This window comes from Salvelinus sp. IW2-2015, linkage group LG31 (assembly GCF_002910315.2).
Source record: "Salvelinus sp. IW2-2015 linkage group LG31, ASM291031v2, whole genome shotgun sequence".
Lineage (NCBI taxonomy): Eukaryota > Metazoa > Chordata > Actinopteri > Salmoniformes > Salmonidae > Salvelinus > Salvelinus sp. IW2-2015.
This window is the reverse complement of record NC_036870.1, coordinates 6028057-6050825: the sequence shown is the minus strand read 5'-3', so window position 1 is coordinate 6050825 and position 22769 is coordinate 6028057. Positions and strand designations below refer to the sequence as shown.

At 44.1% G+C, this 22769-nt stretch overlaps 2 protein-coding genes across 2 annotated transcripts in view; one reads left to right on the top strand and one right to left on the bottom strand.

Annotated features, from left to right (window-relative positions):
* The window catches only part of med30 (mediator complex subunit 30), a 109305-nt gene that overhangs the window by 38232 nt on the left and 48304 nt on the right, over nt 1-22769 (bottom strand). The gene's annotated exons all lie outside the window — the stretch shown is intronic.
* The window catches only part of ext1b (exostosin glycosyltransferase 1b), a 41055-nt gene that overhangs the window by 1269 nt on the left and 17017 nt on the right, over nt 1-22769 (top strand). Inside the window, exons 3-6 of the mRNA XM_023976131.2 lie at nt 4086-4218; nt 5856-5974; nt 13638-13733; nt 19619-19708. Coding sequence (XP_023831899.2) covers nt 4086-4218; nt 5856-5974; nt 13638-13733; nt 19619-19708 — 438 coding nt within the window. The remainder of the gene's footprint in view (nt 1-4085; nt 4219-5855; nt 5975-13637; nt 13734-19618; nt 19709-22769) is intronic.

The following is a 22769-nucleotide window of genomic DNA, read 5'->3' as shown; positions in this document are numbered from 1 at the left end:
ACCAGCCATCCACACACTACCAGCCATCCACACACCACCAGCCATCCACACACTACCAGCCATCCTCACACCACCAGCCATCCGCACACCTCACGCTACGATTGCAAATGCATCATCCTATGAGCACAAGACGTTGAAAATATATATATTTTGAATGTCTTTTCAACCTAATTTACGTCTTCAACGTCTTTTCAACGTCTTGCGCTCATAGGGCACAGTCTACACCAGGGGTCGGCAACAGGCGGGCCAGCATGCCAAAACCCCCCGGCAAGCAATTTGTTTTAGGCGGTAAAAAAAGACTAGAATCACCAGGAATTCAGCAAAAAAAAATGTGTTTCATTTAAGAAAGTATTCCCATGAATTAAAAAAGTGTGATTGTGTCTCAATGTAATCAAGGTATGAAATAAATGGTAGTTATTTTCGAATATAGTCTCTTTTTGGGGTTAGTTGGTGTCAATTTGCAGTGTACAAATGATTATAATTATGCTCCGTTCCCAAATTTGGCCCGCAGCTGAATCTAATTGCCTACCCCCTGGTCTACGCCATAGCATGGCACCAATCTCAAACGTATCTCTATTTTCTACACAGCCTTGGAGCAAAACTAGCATCACGCCCCACWATCTCATCCATATCGTCAATCTGAGTATTCATGCTAGCCGCACCAACCCGATGGACATCTTTAATCTGTCGCGCCAATCACCTTTATCTCTACTAGTCTCAACCTGGGATTGCTGCGATCTCACACACAGGTCTCCATCCGTCTCAGTGTTTGGGCACCAGCTCGGCGGTGGCACCCAGGCTTAACCCCACTGACGTGCTGTCACTCTGTGCTAAGGTGGGGAGGAGGGCGGGGGACAGTAACACGGCACAGCCCGGGTGACTTACCGTTTTGTTGTTTGTGTGCCGAATGGGTTCAAGGGAGATACGCGGGTTCAAGGGAGAGACGGGGGGGTGACACACTATATATTCAAAAGTATGTGGACACACCTTCAAATTAGTCGCGTCGGGCTATTTCAGCCACACCTGTTGCCGAGAGGTGTATAAAATCGAGCACACAGCCATGCAATCTCCATAGACAAACATTGGCATTAGAATGGCCTTTCTGAAGAGCTCAGTGACTTTCAGGGTGGCACCGTCATAGGATGCCACCTTTCCAACAAGTCAGTTTGTCAAATTTCTGCCCTGCTAGAGCTGCCCCGGTCAACTAGAAGTGCTGTTATTGTGAAGTGGAAACGTCTAGGAGCAACAACGGTTCAGCCGCGAAGTGGTAGTCCACACAAGCTCACAGAACGGGACCGCCGAGTGTTGAAGCCCATAGCGCGTAAAAATTGTCTGTCCTCGGTTGCAACACACTACCGAGTTCCAAACTGCCTCTGGAAGCAATGTCAGCACAAGAACTGTTCGTCAGGATCTTCATAAAATGGGTTTCCATGGYCGAGCAGCCGCACACAAGCCCAAGATCACCATACGCAATGCCAAGCGTCGGCCGGAGTGGTGTAAAGCTCGCCACCATTGGACTGGAGCAATGGAAACATGTTCTCTGGAGTGATGAATCACACTTCACCATGGACGAGTCTGGGCTTGGTCGGATGCCAAGAGACCACTACCTTCCCTAATGCATAGTGCCAACTATAAAGTTTGGTGGAGGAGGAAAAATGGTCTGGAACTGTTTTTTTTTCATGGTTCGGGCTTGGCCCCTTAGTTCCAGTAAAGGGACATCTTAATGCTACAGTACAGAGCCCTGATCTCAACCCCATCGAACACCTTTGGAATGAATTGGAACACCGACTGCGAGCCAGGCCTAATTGCCCAACATCAGTGGCCAAACTCAGTAATGTTCTTGTGGCTGAATGGAAGCATCTCCCTGCAGCAATGTTCTAACACCGAGTGGAAATMCTTCCCAGAAGAGTGAAGGCTGTTMAAGCAGCAATGGGGGGACCAACTCCGTTTTATTGCCCATGATCTTGGAATTAGAGCAGGTGTCCACATACTTTTGTTCATGTAGTGTATGTTAATGCCGTTGCCTTGGCAGCTCCCGAGATAACGAGCGGCATGGGTTATTCATTCGGCTGTGTCACGCTCAGTCGGCTGCAGATCGAGGCCGATACACACACACAACCTCTCTCCTCACACACTCCCTGTGTCATCCKCTCACAACTTCACACACTCACAGGAACCAGCGTCTGTGTGGCGGGCGGCTGAGTTGGTGAGCGAGTAACCCAAGCAAGAGAACAAGCCCAACCAATCACGTTGCGTTTCCTYTCAGGAAGTTGAGACGTTTTGACCAATCACAAAGCCAACGGAGCCTTCCCTGTTCCTGCCGATTCCCGGCACACCTATTAAACGGAATTACAGTGTGTTTCCAAAACAGAGGGGATTTATCTATTATCCTCCTAATTGGCTGATTKTAGCTGTTGGGAGGCTAGATTGAGTCGTCCATCATGCTCAGCTAGGACGCTCAAGGGGAAGGAGTTCAGTCATGCAGGAAAAATAGCCCTTCATAAGGTCTTAAGGCCCTCGTTTTAAGGTGGTGAGTGCTTTTTATCGAGAGGCTAAAGGATTCCAAGTTAATCTGTTGGGCTGAGGCAAATGGTTATTGACTGGCCTGAGGGGCCGTAGCAGGGGAAAACCGCCTCTCGTTTCTTATCCCCACCTCTGCAGATTAATTTTGATATTGCTTTGTCAATATTATTAAAGTATTCTACAGCGCCATGATCGCATGGAACTCCCATCTCTCCTATTACTCCAGCAAACAGCCAAATACCTTTTTAAAAAACAGATTAAACAAYATCTCATGGAACAGCGGGGACTGTGAGGGGACACACACTCTTAACACACATTTTTAGTTTTATTGTTTGTATAATTTTTTTGTTTGTTGTTTGAATAGGTTTATTTCAAATTTTGTGACGGTCCTTGTCTAGCGGTGCATAAGTGTTTTGTTGCTTGTCGTGTTTATTTTTTTTGTGGACCCCAGGACGAGTTGCTTCTGCGAAAGCTAACGGGGAGCTAAAATAAACAAAGACGGACCCCTCCAAGCGGTATTATTAGCTCCCTTCTCGAACCGCCCACCGTCGCTTTCCATCCACAACCACCCGAGACGTTACTCGTTGTTACCAGGCCAACGGCCAAGTCACCCCGCCACCTATTCCGCCACCGTAGGATTCAATAGAGAGCCTAAAAACACGACTGCAAACCTGCGTACTTTTTACGCAAGCGATTTAGCACTTGCTCAAGGGCACAGCGGTAATATCGCTTTCTGTCGTGCCTCGATACCACAGCAGCAGCCACTTGCATCCCCCACCTCAGAAAGCAACAGGGGAAAATGGCCAGTCTGGTATTGGTGTTTGGATGTGTGAGTGACTATTTGTAAGGGGAATGGACTCCCCATTGGAGTGACTGGTGTTTCACTGTATGTACCACTGAACTGTTTTGTTCTTTCGTGCTTGAAGTACGTTTTGGGCACAGCTTCTATTTGTATGACTGACTGCTGCCCATACTGGTACTGAGTTCCAGGTTTATTTGGATGTCTTGTATGTAAGCGGCTCCTGTTAGAGGTCTCGCCGTATTACTGGGGCTTCATCAAGTGGCTGAAACGTTTGAGCATTGCGGATGTAAACAAAGGCAAGAAATAATGTCAAGACATAAAGTATGGTAATCAAGTTTGGGAAACCCTGATCTAAAGAGTACCAAACAGTGTCAGTCTACTCTAGGGTTCTCCAACCCTGCTCCTGGAGAGCTACTCTCCTTTAGGTTTTCAATCCAACCCCAGTTGTAACTAACCCGATTCAGCTTCTCAACCCGCTAATTATTAGAACGAGGTGCGCTAGATTGGAGCGAACACCTACAGGACGGTAGCTCTCCAGGAAGAGGGCTGGGGAACTSTGGTTCATTACATTATGCAGCTATCTGCAACGTTCAGAATGTTTCTCTCTACTGGACACACAMCTAATGCTAATAATATAGTGGTGTATGAACAAATAGTAGAACCTCCAGTGTATCTGTTTTGAGTGACTGGCGTTTTAGTGTCTATGAATGTTCTGTTGGAGGGACTGGTTTAACCTCTGCCCATCTCGTCTTGCCCCCAGATCATCCAGGACCGGGTGCTGCAGCAGGAGTCCAGGAGCACCTTGATGTGGAACAGCCACCCCGGGGGGCTCTTCGCCCTGCCACAGTACTCTGCCCACCTGGGAGACTTCCCCTTCTACTACGCCGCCCTAGGTGAGTACCCCCTCCCCTCCTCTCAATCAACCAATCAATCCAATGTATTTGTATGGCCTTTTTCACACCAGCTGTTGTCACAGAGTGCTTTTTACAGTTACCCGTTCTGGATCCCAAAGAGCAAGCCCAAGCAGGGACACATTGGCTCGGGAGAAACTCCACTCCTCCATCCATCGCATTCATTGCATGGTAGCACCAGTCGTTCAGTGTCTGTGTAACAGCAGTCCTTTACCGATTTGTCTTGAGCTATAGACATACTAGGGTTACACAAGGGAAGTTACCTTGCCACACCAGAATATCTCATCTCATTTTGTTGTGTATTTGGTCAAGTAGTAGGTACATGCTGTCTATGTTATGGGTAGAGTCCTTGTGTCTTCTTAAACATTTCCCTTAGCCTGTGATATACTGCTAACTCCGTCCAAATGTTTTTTGTTTTTTTAAATGACAAGCGTCTGTTTCTAGAACCTTGGATTCCAGCTGTGACAGTCTTAAACGACTACGTAGCCGAGACGCTGTCCCACGAGATCAATTGACTTGTTACAGTGGCTATAACGGCGTGTTACTCGAACGACCCTTGATTGATGCTCGCATTAGGGCCCGTTGACACGTCTAATGGTCAGTCAGTCGTTCGTTTCACTCAGTGAGCACGGCACACACCGCTGCGCCAGTTCACCAACACAAACTGCGCCTCTGTAACAATCTGTGACCTCGGAGGCCTTTTAAYGCGTCCCAAATGGCTGCCTATTCCCTGTGTAGTGCACTACTTCTGACCCAGAGACCTATCGGCCCAGCTCAAAACTAGTGCACCGTAAAGGGGATAGGGTGCTATTTGGGACTCTCACCTCTGCAACTCTATTGTCATCTCGTCGATGTAGTCAGCTCCCTCAATACACAACCCTTTTGATCGAGCACCTYRGYGCGAGGCGCAAATATTGCAATTATCGCGGGGTGACGAGCATGGATTACCCCGCGGTGAGTTTCATTTGTTTTTCACCGTCAACCAATTAAGCATGTGGAGGTTTTAAAGAGACAAGGTGGAGTGTTGGAGGACTAAATGAGACCAATAAAACAGGGGAATCGATCTCGTAATGACACTCCGAATCCAATATGTTATTATGAGGAGCCAATGCCTCTACCCCTTAGTTTAAAATGATTTTGTGTTCTGGATATGAATTGGACACCTAGTGAGATCAATCATTTAATAAGGAGTCTCCTTTCATCTCGTAAATAATAACGTCACAAATCAGCCGTTTATGTAAGCATGGCCTACAAGTAAATACYGAAGCCTAGCCACCAATAACTACAATGTGAAAACATACAGAGAACGAACCATTTTTAGGTCTAGTTTAGAATGATTTCTCACAGAAATGTATTTATTTTTATGCCTGCTGTAATTGAGGATAATGACTTTGAACAAACTGATGATTTGGCGAAGAAATGTACCTAGAGGCTGAACTTCTGAGAATCACCAATAGTTTTGTCCCTTTGTTCAGTTATAGACCGAGTGATGTCAATATCCTACTTTATGCTTGTCTGTGTTCCAGCCATCCAACTTGAACAAATATCATGTTTGTCTGTAATGTAGGTATCAAACCTTACCAGTAATACTGTACGTTTTGACCTGTTTTATGTTCCAGGTATAAAACCGTACCCCAAGTTCACGGCAGTCATCCACGCAGTCACTCCCCTGGTCTCCCAATCCCAGCCCATCCTCAAGCTGCTGGTGTCTGTTGCCAAATCACAGTACTGTGCACAGGTAAGAAGCCACAAACGTGTTTGTGTGTGTGCACATTCCTGCTCATGTCCTTCAATTGTCGGGAACTCTCCCGAAASCCAATATTACTCCAACTGTGAGGGATTTCGTGGCATCATTGCCGAGACAAAAGGACATCTTCTCAAGCACCAGTGGATAACCAACCTCTCTCTCTACCACCTCAGCGTTAACTCACGTGGATTGAATTCGAAAGGTGGTCTGTACCGATTGGTCATCTCTCTCTCTGTCTGCGTGCGTGTCTGAAAGCCCCGTGGCCCAGCTGGATACAAGAAGTATTGGTTTTAACCAGGGCTGGGGGAATTAAACYAAAGTCCGATAGCTGTGTCCACTATAGTGTGTTACACACTCCCTAATGCTTCTTAAATGTGTAGGGAGGTGTGCAACCCTCCCTTCTATATAGAAATGCTTTGTATTCTAGATTGCAGGCTCCCTATGCAAAACGGAGAGCCAGGTACATAAGAAAAGTATCAACATTTACATCATCTCACTCTCAGCCCACAAAGACTTCCATGTTGAGGGGGCCGGGAAGTGGAGAAGAGGGATATAAATAAATGAATGGGAGGGAGGGAGGGAGAGAAATGAAAGAGAGTAAAAGGGGGGGGGGGAGAGGAGAGAAGGTGGGGGGGAGAGAGAGAGGGTGGGGAGAGAATTGGGAGCAAAAAGCTTTTGAGACGGCGCTGGCAGAGCAGTGCATGCAGAGATTGTGGACTTCCTGCTGTGAGTGCGCGTGTTCCACAGTTTTTCCAGAGGAACTGTGTCTTTTGCTCACATCACTGGCACACATATACACACACACTCGTACTGAAACACACATACATGATACACTGAACTTATTGATACCAACATTTTAGAATACCGTAGTACCGTTTCATGTGATACTACCAACATTTTCGGCCCTACCGAGCTAAATAACCCGCTGGCAGGTGTTTAAAAATTGTTATGAAGTCAGTTGTTTATAAATTCAGTAAATTTTTTTAAGCAACAGCAACTACTAGTCTCTCTTGTATTCACCGATCCAATAGATGTCCACTTCACTTTCATGTGCATATCAGCCCGCAGATTCCATACTGTTAAGGTGACCGCATTACACCACACACAGTGCGGTTAAGGATCGGTGTGGAATAACTTGACTGGCATGCAAAGAGCCCTGCACTCAACCCCATCGAACACCTTTGGGTATAATTGGAACGCCGACTGCGAGCCAGGCCTAATCGCCCAACATCAGTGCCCGGCCTCAACACTATGCTGTTAAAGCAAGCAAAGCGGGGACCAATATCAAACCATGATTTTGAATGAGGTGTTCGGGCAAGCATGTGTCCACATACTTTTGGTCATGTAGTATATATGTAAAGAAATATATTAAATTCAAGATTAGTCTGATGGGTGACAATATTAACCTATAATTTGTGAATGATATATTGTCATTGTGAATGATGCCCAGCTTGTGTGCAGTAAGGCAAGAAACAACGCATGCTTTTTTTTGTGCTACTTTTTAAAGTCATAGTCACACACCTCATGTAGCTTAGCCCATAGGCCTATATATGTTTTGATAAGTGGCCCAATAACTTCTTAAATTAAGCACATTAATCCGCTGTTGCAACGGGTTGTATGAGCCTAACTGGCATACATACAGTATTAGACCCCTTGACCTTTTCCACATTTTGTTATGTTACAGCCTTATTCTAAAATGGATTAAAATAAAATAAAAAACACACAATACCTCACAATGACAGCAAAAAACTGGTTTTTAGACATTTTTGCACATTTTATGAAATAAAAAAGTATTCAGACCCTTTGCTCTGAGACTTGAAGTAAGTTGAAGATCAGGTGCATCCTGTTTCCATTGATCATCCTTGAGATATTTCTACAACTTGATTGGAGTCCACCTGTGGTAAATTCAATTGATTGGACATGACTTGGAAAGGCACACACCTGTCTATATAAGGTCCCACAATTGACAGTGCATGAGGTCGAAGGAATTATCTGTAGAGCTCTGACAGGATTGTGTCAAGGCACAGATCTGGGGAAGGGTACCAAAACATTTCTGCAGCATTGAAGTTCCCCAAGAACACAGTGGCGTCCATCATTCTGAAATGGAAGAAGTTTGGAACCACCAAGACTCTTCCTAGAGCTGGCTGCCTGGCCAAACAGCGAAATCGGGGGAGAAGGGCCTTGGTCAGGGAGGTGACCGAGAACCTGATGGTCACTCTCACAGAGCTCTAGAGTTCCTTTGTGGAGATGGGTGACCTTCCAGAAAGACAACCATCTCTGCAGCACTCCACCAATCAGGCCTTTGTAGTAGAGTGGCCAGACGGAAGCCACATCTCAGTAAAAGGCACATGACAGCCCGCTTGGAGTTTGCCAAAAGGCACCTACAGACTCTCAGACCATGAGGAACAAGATTCTCTGGTCTGATGAAACCAAGATTGAACTCTTTGGCCTGAATGCCAAGCAATACATCGGGAGGTAACCTGGCACCATCCCTACAGGGAAGCATAGTGGTGGCAGCATCATGCTGTGGGGATGTTTTCAGTGGCAGGGATTGGGAGACTAGTCAGGATCGAGGCAAAAATGAACAAAGCAAGGTACAGTGAGATCCTTGATGAAATCCTGCTCCAGAGCGCTAAGGACCTCAGACTGGGGCAAAGGTTCACCTTCCAACAGGACAAAGACCCTAAGCACACAGGCAAGACAACACAGGAGTGGCTTTGAGACAAGTCTCTGAATGTCCTTGAGTGGCCCAGCCAGAGCCCGGACTTGAACCCAATCAAACATCTCTGGAGAGACCTGAAAATAGCTGTGCAGCAACACTCCCCATCCAACCTGACAGAGCTTGAGAGGATCTGCAGAGAAGAATGAAACTCCTCAAATACAGGTGTGCCAAGCTTGTAGCGTCATACCCAAGAAGACTCTGTAATCGCTGTAATCGCTGCCAAAGGTGCTTCAACAAATTACTGAGTAAAGGGTCTGAATATTTATGTAAATGTGATATTTCAGTTTTAAATTTTTTATAAAATCCTGTTTTTGGTTTGTCATTAAGGGGTGTTGTGTGTAGATTGATGAGGAAAAAACGATTTAATACATTTTAGAATAAGGCTCTAATAAGGCTCTCAATGTGAAAAAATTAAAGGGGTCTGAATACTTTCCAAAGTCACTGTACGCAGCTCGTGAGTTTCAAGTTTGGGGAAGATCATTTTCACCATTAAAAATGCACCTTTATAATTACATTTTACATTTTTAATTACCGAAAGGTTGCAAGTTCGAATCCCTGAGCTGACATGGTACAAATCAGTCGTTTTGCCCCTGAACAAGGCAGTTAACCCACTGTTCCTAGGCCGTCATTGAAAATAAGAATTTGTTCTTAACTGACTTGCCTAGTTAAATAAAGGTAAAAAAACATGCATAATCGCATTTGCGGTCACTTTTGAGAATGGTGTTTTCCCGCTAATTGATTGCATTTTGCATTGCTGCAGTTTTAATGTGAAGAAATAGCCTAATAGTTTATCCACATTTTAAGCTAAATGCTCTGATCTGTTTCATCAGCCTCATTTGCTTTTAAAAGGTGGTTTGATGCTTGTATTAATTTGGGATCTATCGCATTCCACAACTGTCCCAAACTATGTTTGGAATATTTATTTCTTGCACAGAATAGAATAGTCAACTTTTGTACTATTGGGGATCATAGATTGACATAGGCTAGTGCTTTTGTTGTTCATTAGGCCTACTCATCTTGTTGGCTGACGAAAAGTAAATGTGGACAGTTCTTCCAACATCTTCAATATGCGCCCCGGAATTCGATAAGAATACGCGCAGTTGCGTCCCCAATGTGTCTGTCTTCACTTGTAGCTTGTGAGAAGGACCCGATTACGTGACAGGCTTTGGTTAATAAGAATTTAGATATCTGAGAGAGCCATGTGAGTGAGAGGTGCTTCGGAGCACCCTGACGGGAGAAGGGAATTGTAATTATTATATTCCGGCCAAGAGCACAACGACCACTGGCCGCAAGCATGGATTTATTTTAGCAGCATTGACGGCCACAAAGGGGATGCCGGGAAATTAGAGCCATTATCAAGTGCTTGTCAAATTGTGAATGAGAGACTGATGAAGTGTGTGTAAGCCTGCACAAAAAAAACAAAGCAGAGCTCATGCTTTCATGCGACTTTTTTCAAATCATCATTGGAGCCTTAGAATGATTAAAAATCAAATCATATAGCCCAACGTTTGTATCAAACTAAAGTTGCATAAATAACTTAAATTAACATATAGGAGGACCCTGTTTCTTTAACCCTCAACACAGAATAACCGCATGTGCGCACTTCCTCAAATGTTTGGAGAAAATATCCTTTCTATTATTCAGCTATGTTCAATTTTATTCTTCATACTAATAAAATAATATTAAATAATGCCCACAAATTCTAAGAAAATCTTGTCTGCTAAATTAACTAGTTGCCCACGTCCATATGGTATAGCCAGATCAGGGCCTAACATAAGGACAACTCAGAGTACTCTATTCTGTTCTTCTGAAATGGACTACAGGAGATGCTAAATGTGTTTTATGTTAATTAACGGTCAATTACCGTGAGACCGACAGTTATTTGCTTGACATTCATGGTCTGACAAAATGTAATGACTGCCACAGCCTATCCCCTACAGCCCTCATTCACCTGCTTCTCTCCATCCCTCTTCCTGCACATCTATTAAAATATATTTAGTCTTGATGGCGAGCGGGATGGAGCCTGATCAGTCTTCTGTTACATTTGTACATTGATACATTGGAGCAGTGTGCAGAGTGAGCAAATAATACATGTATATCATTTCATCCCTGATATAACCAAGAGCACAGGCCAGCTGAGTATAGGCTTGCAAGTTCGCTGTCACGCAGCAGTGCCAGAGATTTAAAAAACAGCTTTGCGACAGGCATGCTTGCAACTTAGAGCAAAGGAAACGTCTCGTCTCTAGCTCAAATGTGTTTGTTTTAATTGCACAGGCATTTTTATATATTTCACAAACCAAGTGAGCGGGGTGTTTAACCTAATCCCGGCCCACTAATTATTGGTTGATAACAAACAACGTTTAGTCTTTTACCTAGCTAATTTCACCCTGGTAACTTGACAGTTGGTCTATCACATTTGATTGGCACAGGAAGAAAGGAGAAGGGTCTGCTACTCATGAGATTGCGTAAGGATTCATAGAAACCTAACTATATAAAAAAATAATCGGTCTCTTTCTGGTGCCCTTACATCTGTTTGGTGGCCTAACTTTAAAGTCTGGAGCAGGGTTACGTTTGGACAGAGGCGGTGTGTTTTATGAAGAGGGGAGAGAAAGTGTGTGAGGGAGTGTGTGTCTGTGTTAACTGAAGTGTAGAGGGTTTCATGCAGTGTTTCTGCCACACATGCAGATCATTATGCATGTACAGTTGAAGTCAGACGTTTACATACACTTAGGTTGGAGTCATTAAATTTGTTTTTCAACCACTCTACAAATTTCTGTTAACAAACATAGTTTTGCAAAGTCGGTTAGACATCTACTTTGTGCATGACACAAGTTATTTTTCCAACAATTTGTTACAGACAAATTATTTCACTTATAATCACTGGATCACAATTGCAGTGGGTCAGAAGTTTACATACACTAAATTGACTGTGCCTTTAAGCAGCTTGGAAAATTCCAGAAAATGATGTCATGGCTTTAGAAGCTTCTGATAGGCTAATTGACATCATTTGAGTCAATTGGATGGTACCTGTGATGTATTCAAGGCCTACCTACAAACTCAGTGCCTCTTTGCTTGACATCATGGAAAATCAAAAGAATCAGCCAAGACTACAGCAAAAATCCTAGTCTAGTTCATCCTTGGAGCAATTTCCCAAACGCCTGAAGGTACCACGTTCATCTGTACATACAATAGTACGCAAGTATAAAACACCATGGGACCACGCAGCCGTCATACCGCTCAGGAAGGAGTGTGTTCTGTCTCCTAGAGATTAACGTACTTTTGGTGCGAAAAGTGCAAATCAATCCCAGAACAACAGCAAAGGACCTTGTGAAGATGCTGGAGAACGGTACAAAAGTTCTATAATCCACGTAAAACAATATCCACAGAGTCCTATATAGACAACCTGAAAGGCCCTCAGCAAGGATGAAGCCACTGCTGCAAAACCACCATAAAAAAGCCAGATATACGGTTTGCAACTGCACATGGGTACAAACATTTGTCTTTTTGGAGAAATGTCCTCTGTCTGTTGAAACAAAAATAGAACTGTTTGGCCATAATGACCATCGTTATGTTTGGAGGAAAAAGGGAGAGGCTTGCAAGCCGAAGAACACCATCCCAACCGTGAAGCACGGTGGTGGCAACATCATGTTGTGGGGGGTGCTTTGCTGCAGGAGGGACAGGTGCACTTCACAAAATGATGGCATCATGAGGAGGAAATTATGTGGATATATTGAAGCAACATCTCAAGACATCAGTCAGGAAGTTGAAGCTTGGTCGCAAATGGGTCTTCCAAAGGACAATGCCCAAGCATACTTCCAAAGTTGTGCAAAATGGTTTAAGGACAACAAAGTCAAGGTATTGGAGTGGCCATCACAAAGCTCTGACCTCAATCCTATTAGATTAGCAGACTGAAAAACTGTGTGCGAGCAAGGAGGCCTACAAACCTGACTCAGATACACCAGCTCTGTCAGGAGGAATGGGCCAAAATTCACCCAACTTATTGTGGGAAGCTTGTGGAAGGCTACCTGAAAYATTTGACCCAAGTTAAACAATTTAAAGGCAATGCTACCAAATACTAATTGAGTGTATGTAAACTTCTGAACCACTGGGAATGTGATGAAAGAAATGAAAGCTGAAATAAATCATTCTCTCTACTATTATTCTGACATTTCACATTCTTAAAATAAAGCGGTGATCCTAACTGATGTAAGACAGGGGATTTGTACTCGGATAAAGTGTCAGGAATTGTGAAAAACTGAGTTTAAATGGCTAAGGTGTATGTAAACTGTATATTCCTTCCTCCCTTTCTCCCAGTAGCACATGCGCGTAACCTTTTAAAAACGGGGAAGGGGTGAACAGGACGCTAAGCCACAGAATAGTTTTTTCCCCTGTGGTATCGTGATACTACTCTGTATTGTGATACTTGGCCTGGTATCGTATTGKGAGTAAAGTGTTGGTATCGTGACAACACTAATGTGGACGGGTATCAAAGTGAAGCGGATCGTTCAGGTTAACTCCAAGGTATACTTGCATGTTAGGGAAGTCAGTCACAGGGACACACAGTTCCCATGTAGCCATCATGTAACACATGATCTGAGGCGCGATTGTTGAAAAGGAATCCTATTTAAGCTCTCAATTGTGGGGTGTTTGGATGGATTTAAATGTCAGATATGTTTTAAATTGGATAATGAAATGTTGAAGGCGTACAATGGGGGAATGTAGTGTTATGTGGTTAGTAAATTAAAATGAAGTGTAATTTTAGAATGTCATATCTGTGATTCTCGTGAGATCTCTTTCTCCTGCTCTCTCACACCTTTAACTCCCCCACCCCTTCCATAATCTCAATCTCAATCGCTGTTTCTGTCTCCATGTCTCTTCCTTTCTCCCCAACTCTGTCTCACTCTGTCTCACTCTGTCTCTCTCCTGTCTCAGATCATTGTGCTGTGGAACTGTGACAAGCCTCTCCCTGCTAAGCACCGCTGGCCTGCAACCTCCGTGCCCGTCATTGTCATCGAGGGAGAAAACAAGGTGAGCCTGCCTCGCACGCATGTCCGTTCAAGAGCTGGGCAGCCATTTTGGTTTCTCTACACACCCTCAAATAAAATATATTCATTTTGGCTCTACTGCGCCCCTAAGCCTTGTTCAGTGCCATCATTTTGGCGTATCTCTATGCTTTGATCATTAGACAACTTGAGCACAGAATTTCTGAACCCAGAGGCCCAACATTGCGATACTTACGGGAACACTTTGCGAAGCAGACTCGACAAACCAGAAGTGAAMAATTCTTCTTTGGTTTATTTTCTTGTTTTCTAAAGGCACAAACTAGATTCAAGCTCTTAAGTAGGTGAACATGTTATTTAYTCCCACCTTATATTGAAGGAGTGCCTTTTTGAATTTGACGGCCTGCACATGTGCAGTTCGGCGCGACACAACCCTTAGACCCAATGACGTGTTCCTACGCGTGAGCTTAGCTAGCTAACGTCGCCATGACATCGCCTCCAAGTGTGACCAGGGATTTCTATTGGAGAAGCAGTTTCTAGGCATCGACATACTGTGCGTTCTTTGACTTAACCTTCTGACTTTGGATCTGCATAACGCTGTCATATGCATGACATAGCAGATGTCATAAGCTGACGGCTTACTTTGCAATTCCATGCCACGGGCCACTGTTTAGCGAAAGTAAGTTGTCAAGGAAATAACCTCTAACGATCTGTTGTGACATTATCTTTGCAACGCTTTGTAGTCGGTCAGTGTTCCGTAGGGGGTTCGACTAAAGTGTCTCACATCGTGAGAGGTCAAAGTTGACACAGGAAGCGTGATCTGAGTCAGTAGTTTGAGAGCCTGTAGCATTGCTTCACTCTAACGCCACAAAAACGTTTGTTGAGCTGTCAATCAACCCAAGTGGTTTCTCTCACTCGTCAGTCACAACAGAGTGGGCGGGGTTTTTGGTTTCTCTCCACATCCCTGAGTGGTTTTCTTACGCTGTCAATCACAGAGGGAGCRTGGTTTTGGGCTGTGGGTCGGCGACAACAGCCAGGGTTGAGWACAGCCGGGTCTGTGGTTTGTTGTGCTTGCGGCTGGCTTGTTGTTTACTGCGGCGGTCCCAGCCAAACGTGGCGAGCCTCTCTGAGCCACCAGCCTRGCGGTTGGTAGTGGGGGCACAGAAGGAGAGGAGAGCTATTTCTGGCGCCTCTGGGCTGGCATGGTGGCCATGTGGGCACTGCTTTACGACTCTTCAGCTTAACACTAGAAACGCTAAATCAGTCATTTTGACTGCATGATTTTAATTATTTTATTACTCTGCCATTTTAAAGTCTTGCCCCCCCCCCCCCCCGTCCTTGACCTTTCCTAAGTAAGTCTATATTAACACAGTATCGTTGTAGAATCTTAATATTCACGAAACAAACGTGAGTTACAACCAGTTTTAGGAGGTCATGTTTTTTTTATGGTTTTCCCCCGCTGCCCCTCCCTGTGCTCCGTCTCTCAACAGTAGGGCCTGTGCTCCTGCTCCTTCTCCCAACAGAGGGCCTGCTCCGCTCCTTCTCCCAACAGTAGGGCCTGCTCCGCTCCTTCTCCCAACAGTAGGCCTGCTTCCGCTCCTTCTCCCAACAGTAGGCCTGCTCCGCTCCTTCTCCCAACAGGTAGGCCTCGCTCCGCTCCTTTCCCAACAGTGGGCCTGCTCCGCTCCTTCTCCCAACAGTGGCCTGCTCCGCTCCTTTCTCCCAACAGTGTGCTGCCTGCTCCGCTCCTTCTCCCAACAGTAGGCCTGCTCCGCCGCTCCTTCTCCCAACGTAGGGCCTGCTCCGCTCTCTTCTACCCGACAATTGAAAGTGCAGTGCCCACCTGATAATCCCACGATAATTGCTGGAAACTGAACCTAAACTATACCGAAACTAATTTCACACATATAACAACAGATTAATAAATGAAGTATGATGGGGAGAATGGGTGAGTTGATGAGCGAGGGGAAGCAAACAATGCATAATTATGTATCACCAATAGTGAATGAAGAACAGGGCGGGGCATTCTGTTGTATTGATCCACTCTAATTCTAATCTTTTAAATGGTATGTACCCTATATCATCCACTGAATCAAGCGGTCTTATCAGTCTACTCTGACCTACTTTGGAGTTGGCTGCACAGTGAGAGCGTGCATTATTGTAAAATGCTGCACGTCTTTCAATATCTGGGAAAATATCCACTTCATGTGAGCTAGCGAGTGTCAGAAGATGTCGTTTTGAGGCTTGTGGAACCTTACGTTGGCATGGAGCAGTGTCACCATGGACTATTTCTTCACTGTCATTGGCGAGCGACTTGCTTGCAAAGAAAACTAGTCTGGCCGGCACCGTGAACAAAGTGAGACGGGAGCTCCCTCCCTCTGCACAAAATAAGGCRCCTGCTCAGCTGTTGTACTCCACAACAGGGCTGAAGAATGACAAGACCACRGGACACAAWGAGRAAACAGGCGACTACTACRCACTACAACCAAACAAAAGTATGTCAGTGTGTCAAGCAAGTGATTGTTATGAAGATTTGTGTCAACTGTTGGGACAAGGAGTAACAGCTAAACGAAATCCAACTGATGCCATTGCGTGAAGACACACAAAACGTAAGCACGAGCTGACAATATATATTTTTTTACTGCAGTCATATCAACACTTGTATACATTATTATTCCTTTTTTTTGTGCTGATTGTGACTATCAAGGCCACTTGGWCGCTTATAATGATGTTTCGGCTACYGTTTTCATCATTTGACCCCTGGTCTTGGTGGTTGGTGCATATTTCGTCTTCTCGTTATCGTTCTAAAAAGAAGCTGTTACCGTGTTCCAACACTTGTTTCAGAGTTGTAACAGAGGCATTCAACAAAAATGGTTTATTCAACACCTAATTATAATTGTTTTTTTGGGGGGGGGGTTTACATAGCCTACAGTAACAAACTATTTAAAATGCTGTTGTGTTATTTGAAATAAATAAAACAATCGTATTCTGCTCTCCAAGGCCTTCCTAAACAACCAAATGATTATGAAATGTATTAATTACACTGTTAGAATGTTGCAGTCAGAATGACCGCTCATTACTTTGAAAGGGGGGGGCTCGAGAACCAGTGGTACAGTGTTATTGTGGTTTGCACCACACATTTTGTTGCCTCTCGCTCTCTGTCTCGGTGTGTCTCTCGCACAGTCTTTCTTTACCCTCTCTCGCTATACTTTTYCCTCTTTCTCTCCCTCCCTCTCTYTTTTYCCCCCTATTTCTTCCTCCCTCTCTGAGGAATGTGGGAAGCTGATTCCTTCTCTAAGAGCTCACATTCCTAGCGCGTACAAGCCCCCTCCCCCCAGGTAAACATGTCACACTTCTAACGTTAAAACCATCTGTGATGGGGAAAGAAATTGCATCCTCATCTTATCCCCCCCTCTCTCTCTCAATTCATGGGCTTTATTGGCATGGGAAACATGTTAACATTGCCAATGCAAGTGAAGTAGATAATAAACAAAAGTGAAATGAGCAATACAAATGAACAGTAAACATTACACTCACAGAAGTCCCAAAATAATAGGCATTGCAAATGTCGTATTATGTATATATAGTGTTGTTATGATGTGCAAATCTCTCTCTCTCTCTCTGAGCGACTAAAACGTGGCTGGGAATTGTAGACATTTGGAGTCATTTGTGTTATTTGTTAGTTGTTTTTGTCGCACTTCTCGGTCACACAGTTACACAGCAATCTGAGTCATTCGAGATGTGTTCCGTTTAGGGCACTTTGTGGTAGAGGTCGGCGGGTACGAAGTGTTGTTTTGACTAATCATCCTGTGTTCTCTAGTCTCTCTACCCAATGCTTTATGCAGTATATATACATACACACACACACACACACACACATAGACTTTATGTAAGCAGTAGCTTTTTGAAAGAACAGGGATTCCTGGAATGACCCGACCTTCAGAGCTGAGTGTTGTCTCCAGAGAAAAGGTTACAAGGAAGCGTGTGGCTGTTATACGGAGCGTTTGAAAGGAGGGGGGGGGGTGTGTGAAGTGTCTGTGTCCCATGCATGTGTGTGGTTCTGTGGCCGAATGAGTGCGTGAGGCTGTGTGTACGTGTGGGGTGTGTTTGATTTCTAGTGAATATACATTATACGTGCACTTGAGTGTGTGTTTCTCCACCCTTGGCTTTCAGCTCAGTCAGTAAATGTATGTATTGTATACATATCATTTAAGACGKTATTTTACCTACCCAATGTAGCTCTCCACACTCCCCACCAACCCTCTGCTACCCGTACTATACTAACTATACATACTTTTGTAGATATTTAAAGCTGTCTTATATTATAGAAATTGAAAATACGGGTTTRTCACAATCAGGAAAGGGGAAATTGTGTCGTGTGTAAGACGAGGACTACTTCAGCTAGTGTGTGTTTTGTAGGGTTTCACAACATTCAAGCAAAGCATCTCAATCCAATCTATTCTATAGTRAGGTTTCCACCATATTTTGACCATATTCATACCTGGTCACGAAAGGAGAGTAGAAGACTTAAAGGAACCCATTCATTCATGTCTATTGGGACATGTCTATTCAGTGCTTTATGTATAGACCCTTGTGCTGTGCCGTTGTAATATACACTGAACAAAAATATAAACGCAACATGTAAAGTGTTGGTCCCATGTTTTATGAGCTGAAATAAAATATCCCAGAATTTTTCCATACGCACAAAAAGCTTATTTCTCTAAAAAAAGAATTGCACAAATTTGTTTACATCCCTGTTTGTCACGGATCACTCGAACTTTCGAACTTTCATTACGCACACCTGTCGCCTATTCCCACTGATTAGTACTTGTGCCCTTTGGTTTCCATTGGGCGGTCCATTATTGTTATAATGTCCGTTGGTGCGTGTGAGTACCTGTGCTGTGTGTTTCGGGCTTTCGTGCCATTGTGGATTGCGCAGATGATTACGGGTCTCGTCCCGTGTGATAATCATTCGGCACGTGTTATTTATTCGAGGTACTCCTCACTCTTTTGTTTTGGGTTTCTACCCTGTGTTTTGTTACGTGTTTGTTCGGTCTTCGTCCCCGTGCCTTTACACGGAACGCTGTAATTTGGGCTTAATAAAAAAAAAAACTATTACGCATTCCTGTGCCTGTCTCCCGAATCATTTATGCCAACGTGACACTGTTAGTGAACATGTCTCGTTTGCCAAGATAATCCATCCACCTGACAGGTGTGGCATATCAAGAAGCTGATTAAACAGCGTGATCATTACACAGGTGGACCGTGTACTGGGGACAATAAAAGTTCACTCTAAAAAGTTCACTCTAAAATGTGAACTGTTTCCAGATAATTTAATGTTCATTTCTCTACCATAAGTCACCTCCCACATTGTTTTAGCGAATTTGGCAGTACGTCCAACCGGCCTCACAACCGCAGACCCCGTGTAACCACACTAGCCCAGGACCTCCACATCCGGCTTCTTCACCTGCGGGATCGTCTGAGGCCAGCCACCTGGACAGCTGATGAAACTGAGGAGTATTTCTCTCTGTAATAAAGCCCTTTTGTGGGGAAAAACTCATTCTGATTGGCTAGGCCTGGCTCCCCAGGCCCACCTATGGCTGCACCTGTGCTCAGTTGTGTGACATCCATAGATTAGGGCCTAAGGAATTATTTCAATTGACTGATTTCCTTATATGAACTGTAACTCAGTAAAATCGTTGAAATGGTTGCGTTTCGATCTTTGTTCAGTATATAATAATATGCCATTTAGCAGATGCTTTTATTCAAAGCAACTTAGTCATGCGTGCATACATTTTACGTACGGGTGGTCCCGGGAATCGAGCCCACTATCATTGCAACCGCCATGATCTACCAACTGAGCTACAGAGGACAGTGTACTGACCCTGTGTACTCTCTTGTCTCCCCATGCAGGTGATGAGCAGTCGCTTCCTGCCCTACGAGACCATTGTCACCGACGCCGTGCTCAGCCTGGATGAGGACACTGTACTCTCAACCACAGAGGTTAGTGTTCCTCCACACATCACTAAGGATACTACTGTGTTGGAATGGGGGACTACTTTCTCTCCAGAGCTCTGGTGCGCTCCCCTGCTTTTCCTCTACCCTTTAACTCCTTGCTTTTCTCACCTCACTCCACCTCATGCTGTTTGTTTTTTAATGGCCACTCTCTCTCTCCCCATGTAGCTTTCCCCTTCCCCCATTTTCTCGCCTTCTCTGTCTCTTTCCTCCTATCTCTATTATCATCTCTCAACCCTCTTTGTCTCTCTCTCTCGCTACCCTCCCTCCCTTCCCCTCTTTTCCTTCCTTCCTTCCCTCCCTCMCTCCCACCCTGTCAGTGTAGTGGCACACCAGGCTGCTGTGGCCTCTGCTCTGTTCTGCTGATGGGGGGGATAATGATGATGTCAGTGTTGGCATTACTCCAGGGCCCTCGGTGCTTTGTGTGGTGCTGTGTCAGCACAGGGACCAGTGGTGTAGTGCTATTTTAGTGAGGGAGCGCATTTTTTTTTATGACGACATCATTTCCTCAAAGTTTGTACCGACAGATGAAGCCAATTAAATATAGAATAGAATATGTATAAAATGCATCCTCCAATTGCAATGTCTGCCTATGCCCACACATATTGTCTAAAGAACATTTTCTATGTTTCAATAGCCTCAAAGACCAAGTTAGGCTTAGGCCTACTTTTCAAAATAGGCCATTTACTGTTTGTCGTTAATGCAAATTCTTCACGTTTTACCGGTAAAACGTCCCACCTGCATCTCCATGCCAGTCATTTGATTGATCTCAATCAGTTTCATTGGAATATGGATTTTGATCTTCTAGAATTACTGTTTCGTGAGCGAATTAGAACAGATGGCGTTATTAACAAACTGTTAGCCTGCCTTGTAGGCTACAGTGCCTTTTAGAAAGTATTCACACCCCTTGACTTTTTCCACATTTTGTTTTTACAAAGTGAGATTGAAATTGATTAAATTGTCCCTTTTTTTAACGATCTACACAAAATATTCAGTGGAAGAAAAATTCTAACTTTAAAAAMCCCCACATATTTAGATAATTATTCGATCCCTTGAGTCAATACATGTTAGAATCACCTTTGGCAGCGATTACAAGTCTTGCTGGGTAAGTCTAAGATTATTGCAAATTTATTGTAGAATATTTGCCCATTCTTWAAAAAATTCTTCAAGCTCTTTCATTGRTAGTTGATCATTGCTAGACAGCCATTTTCAAGTCTTGCCATACATTTTCAAGCCAATTTAAGTCAAAACTGTAACTAAGCCACTCAGGAACATTCAATGTCGTCTTGGTAAGCAACTCCGGTGTATATTTTGCCTTGAATTTTAAGTTATTGTCCTGCTGAAAGGTAAATTTGTCTCCCAGTGTCTGTTGGAAAGCAGACTGAACCAGGTTTTCCTCTCGGATTTTGCCTGTGCTTAGCTCTATTCTGTTTCTTTTTATCCTAAAAAAACTGCCTAGTCCTTGCCGATGACAAACATAACCATAACATGATGCAGCCACCACCATGCTTGAAAATATGAAGAGTAGTACTCAGTGGTGGTACAAAAATGGTCAGATTAATACTGCCATCAAAACGAGACATGACCTTTTTCAAGGTCAGTCTCGCAAAAAGAAGCACTCTATGCGTTCCCGATACCCGCTATTCAAAGTGCTCTGAACAAATTAAGGGGATTGTTCACAAACATTGGCACATTCTAAGATCCGATGATAGTATCGGTAATGTGTTTTCGGACCTTCCCTTGGTCGTATTCTCGCGGGGCAGAAATCTTAGTGATCAATTGGTAAACTCTGATTTACCACCCTAAGATATCCCTGCACAACGTCTATTTGCGCCCCTACTGGATGGAAACTACAAGTGTAATGGCTGTGCTCAATGCAATGGCACTTATAAATGTAGATCCTTCAAACACCCCCTAACAGGGAAACGGATCCCAATCAAAGGTGTTATCACGTGCTCCACTAAGGCAGTTATTTATCTTATAACTTGTCCTTGTGGTAAAAATGATATGGGTAAAACAAAGAACGTATGAATCTCGGAGCATCGTAGCACCATTAGGTGCAAAAACTCGACTTACCCAGTTGCGGCCCACTTTTTGGAAGCAAACCACTAAATTTCGTCTCTACGTTATATTGGCATCAAACATTTCACCCTCCCTAGGAGAGGGGGTGACCTCGACAATTTATTGTTAAAACGAGAGGCTGCCTGGATCTTTAATTTAAAGACCCTTGCTCCCTTCGTTCTCAACGTAGACTTTGATCGGAAGCCATTCTTGTGATTYTATTGTGATTTTGCTATTGTAAATGTTTGTAGGCTCATGTAGCCAAATTGTATCTATGATCGTACGCTATCCATTTGTTTTTTGTATGCTATTTTAATATATGAGAATTAACCAATGATATCAGGCCACACCCGACCATGATTACAGACACCTGTGTCTGTCTTTTGACACTATATACAAACGAGTCACCCCGCAGTGTTTGTCATTATACCCTGATGAAGACAGCTTGTCTGTCGAAACGATGGACATAAAATATTTTTGCATCTGAGCTCCTAGAGTGTGCGGCTCTCCTTTTATTTTTTTAAGTGTTCGACTCCGCTAGCCAGCACCTCGCCTAAATAGGTGTAAATAGGTGCTCTTTCGCCTCTAGTTGTTTTGCCCCAAACATAATGCTTTGTAGTTAGGACAAAAAGTTTATTTCTTTGCCACATTTTACTTTTACAATTACTTTTGTGCCTTACATGCTGTCCACACCGCTCGTGTCGCGTGCGCGGCAAAATAAATGTACACATGTTAAATGTTGTTCAATCATTGCACCCACACTGCTCGCACGCCAGGCGCTAAAATAGAAATTGTTTCTATTTGTGACGCTCAACGTGCTCCAAGTCTGGCCTCTCCCATCTCCTCATTGGTTTTTAGGAGCATATACCCACGTGGGTGATTGAAAGATTAATTTAGGTCCACACCCCGGTAGGTTGTAGTAATGCTGTAAAGTTGGTTGCCAACGCCCATATAAAGTCCAAAGAAGAAAAAGAAGCCTGARGGAAGG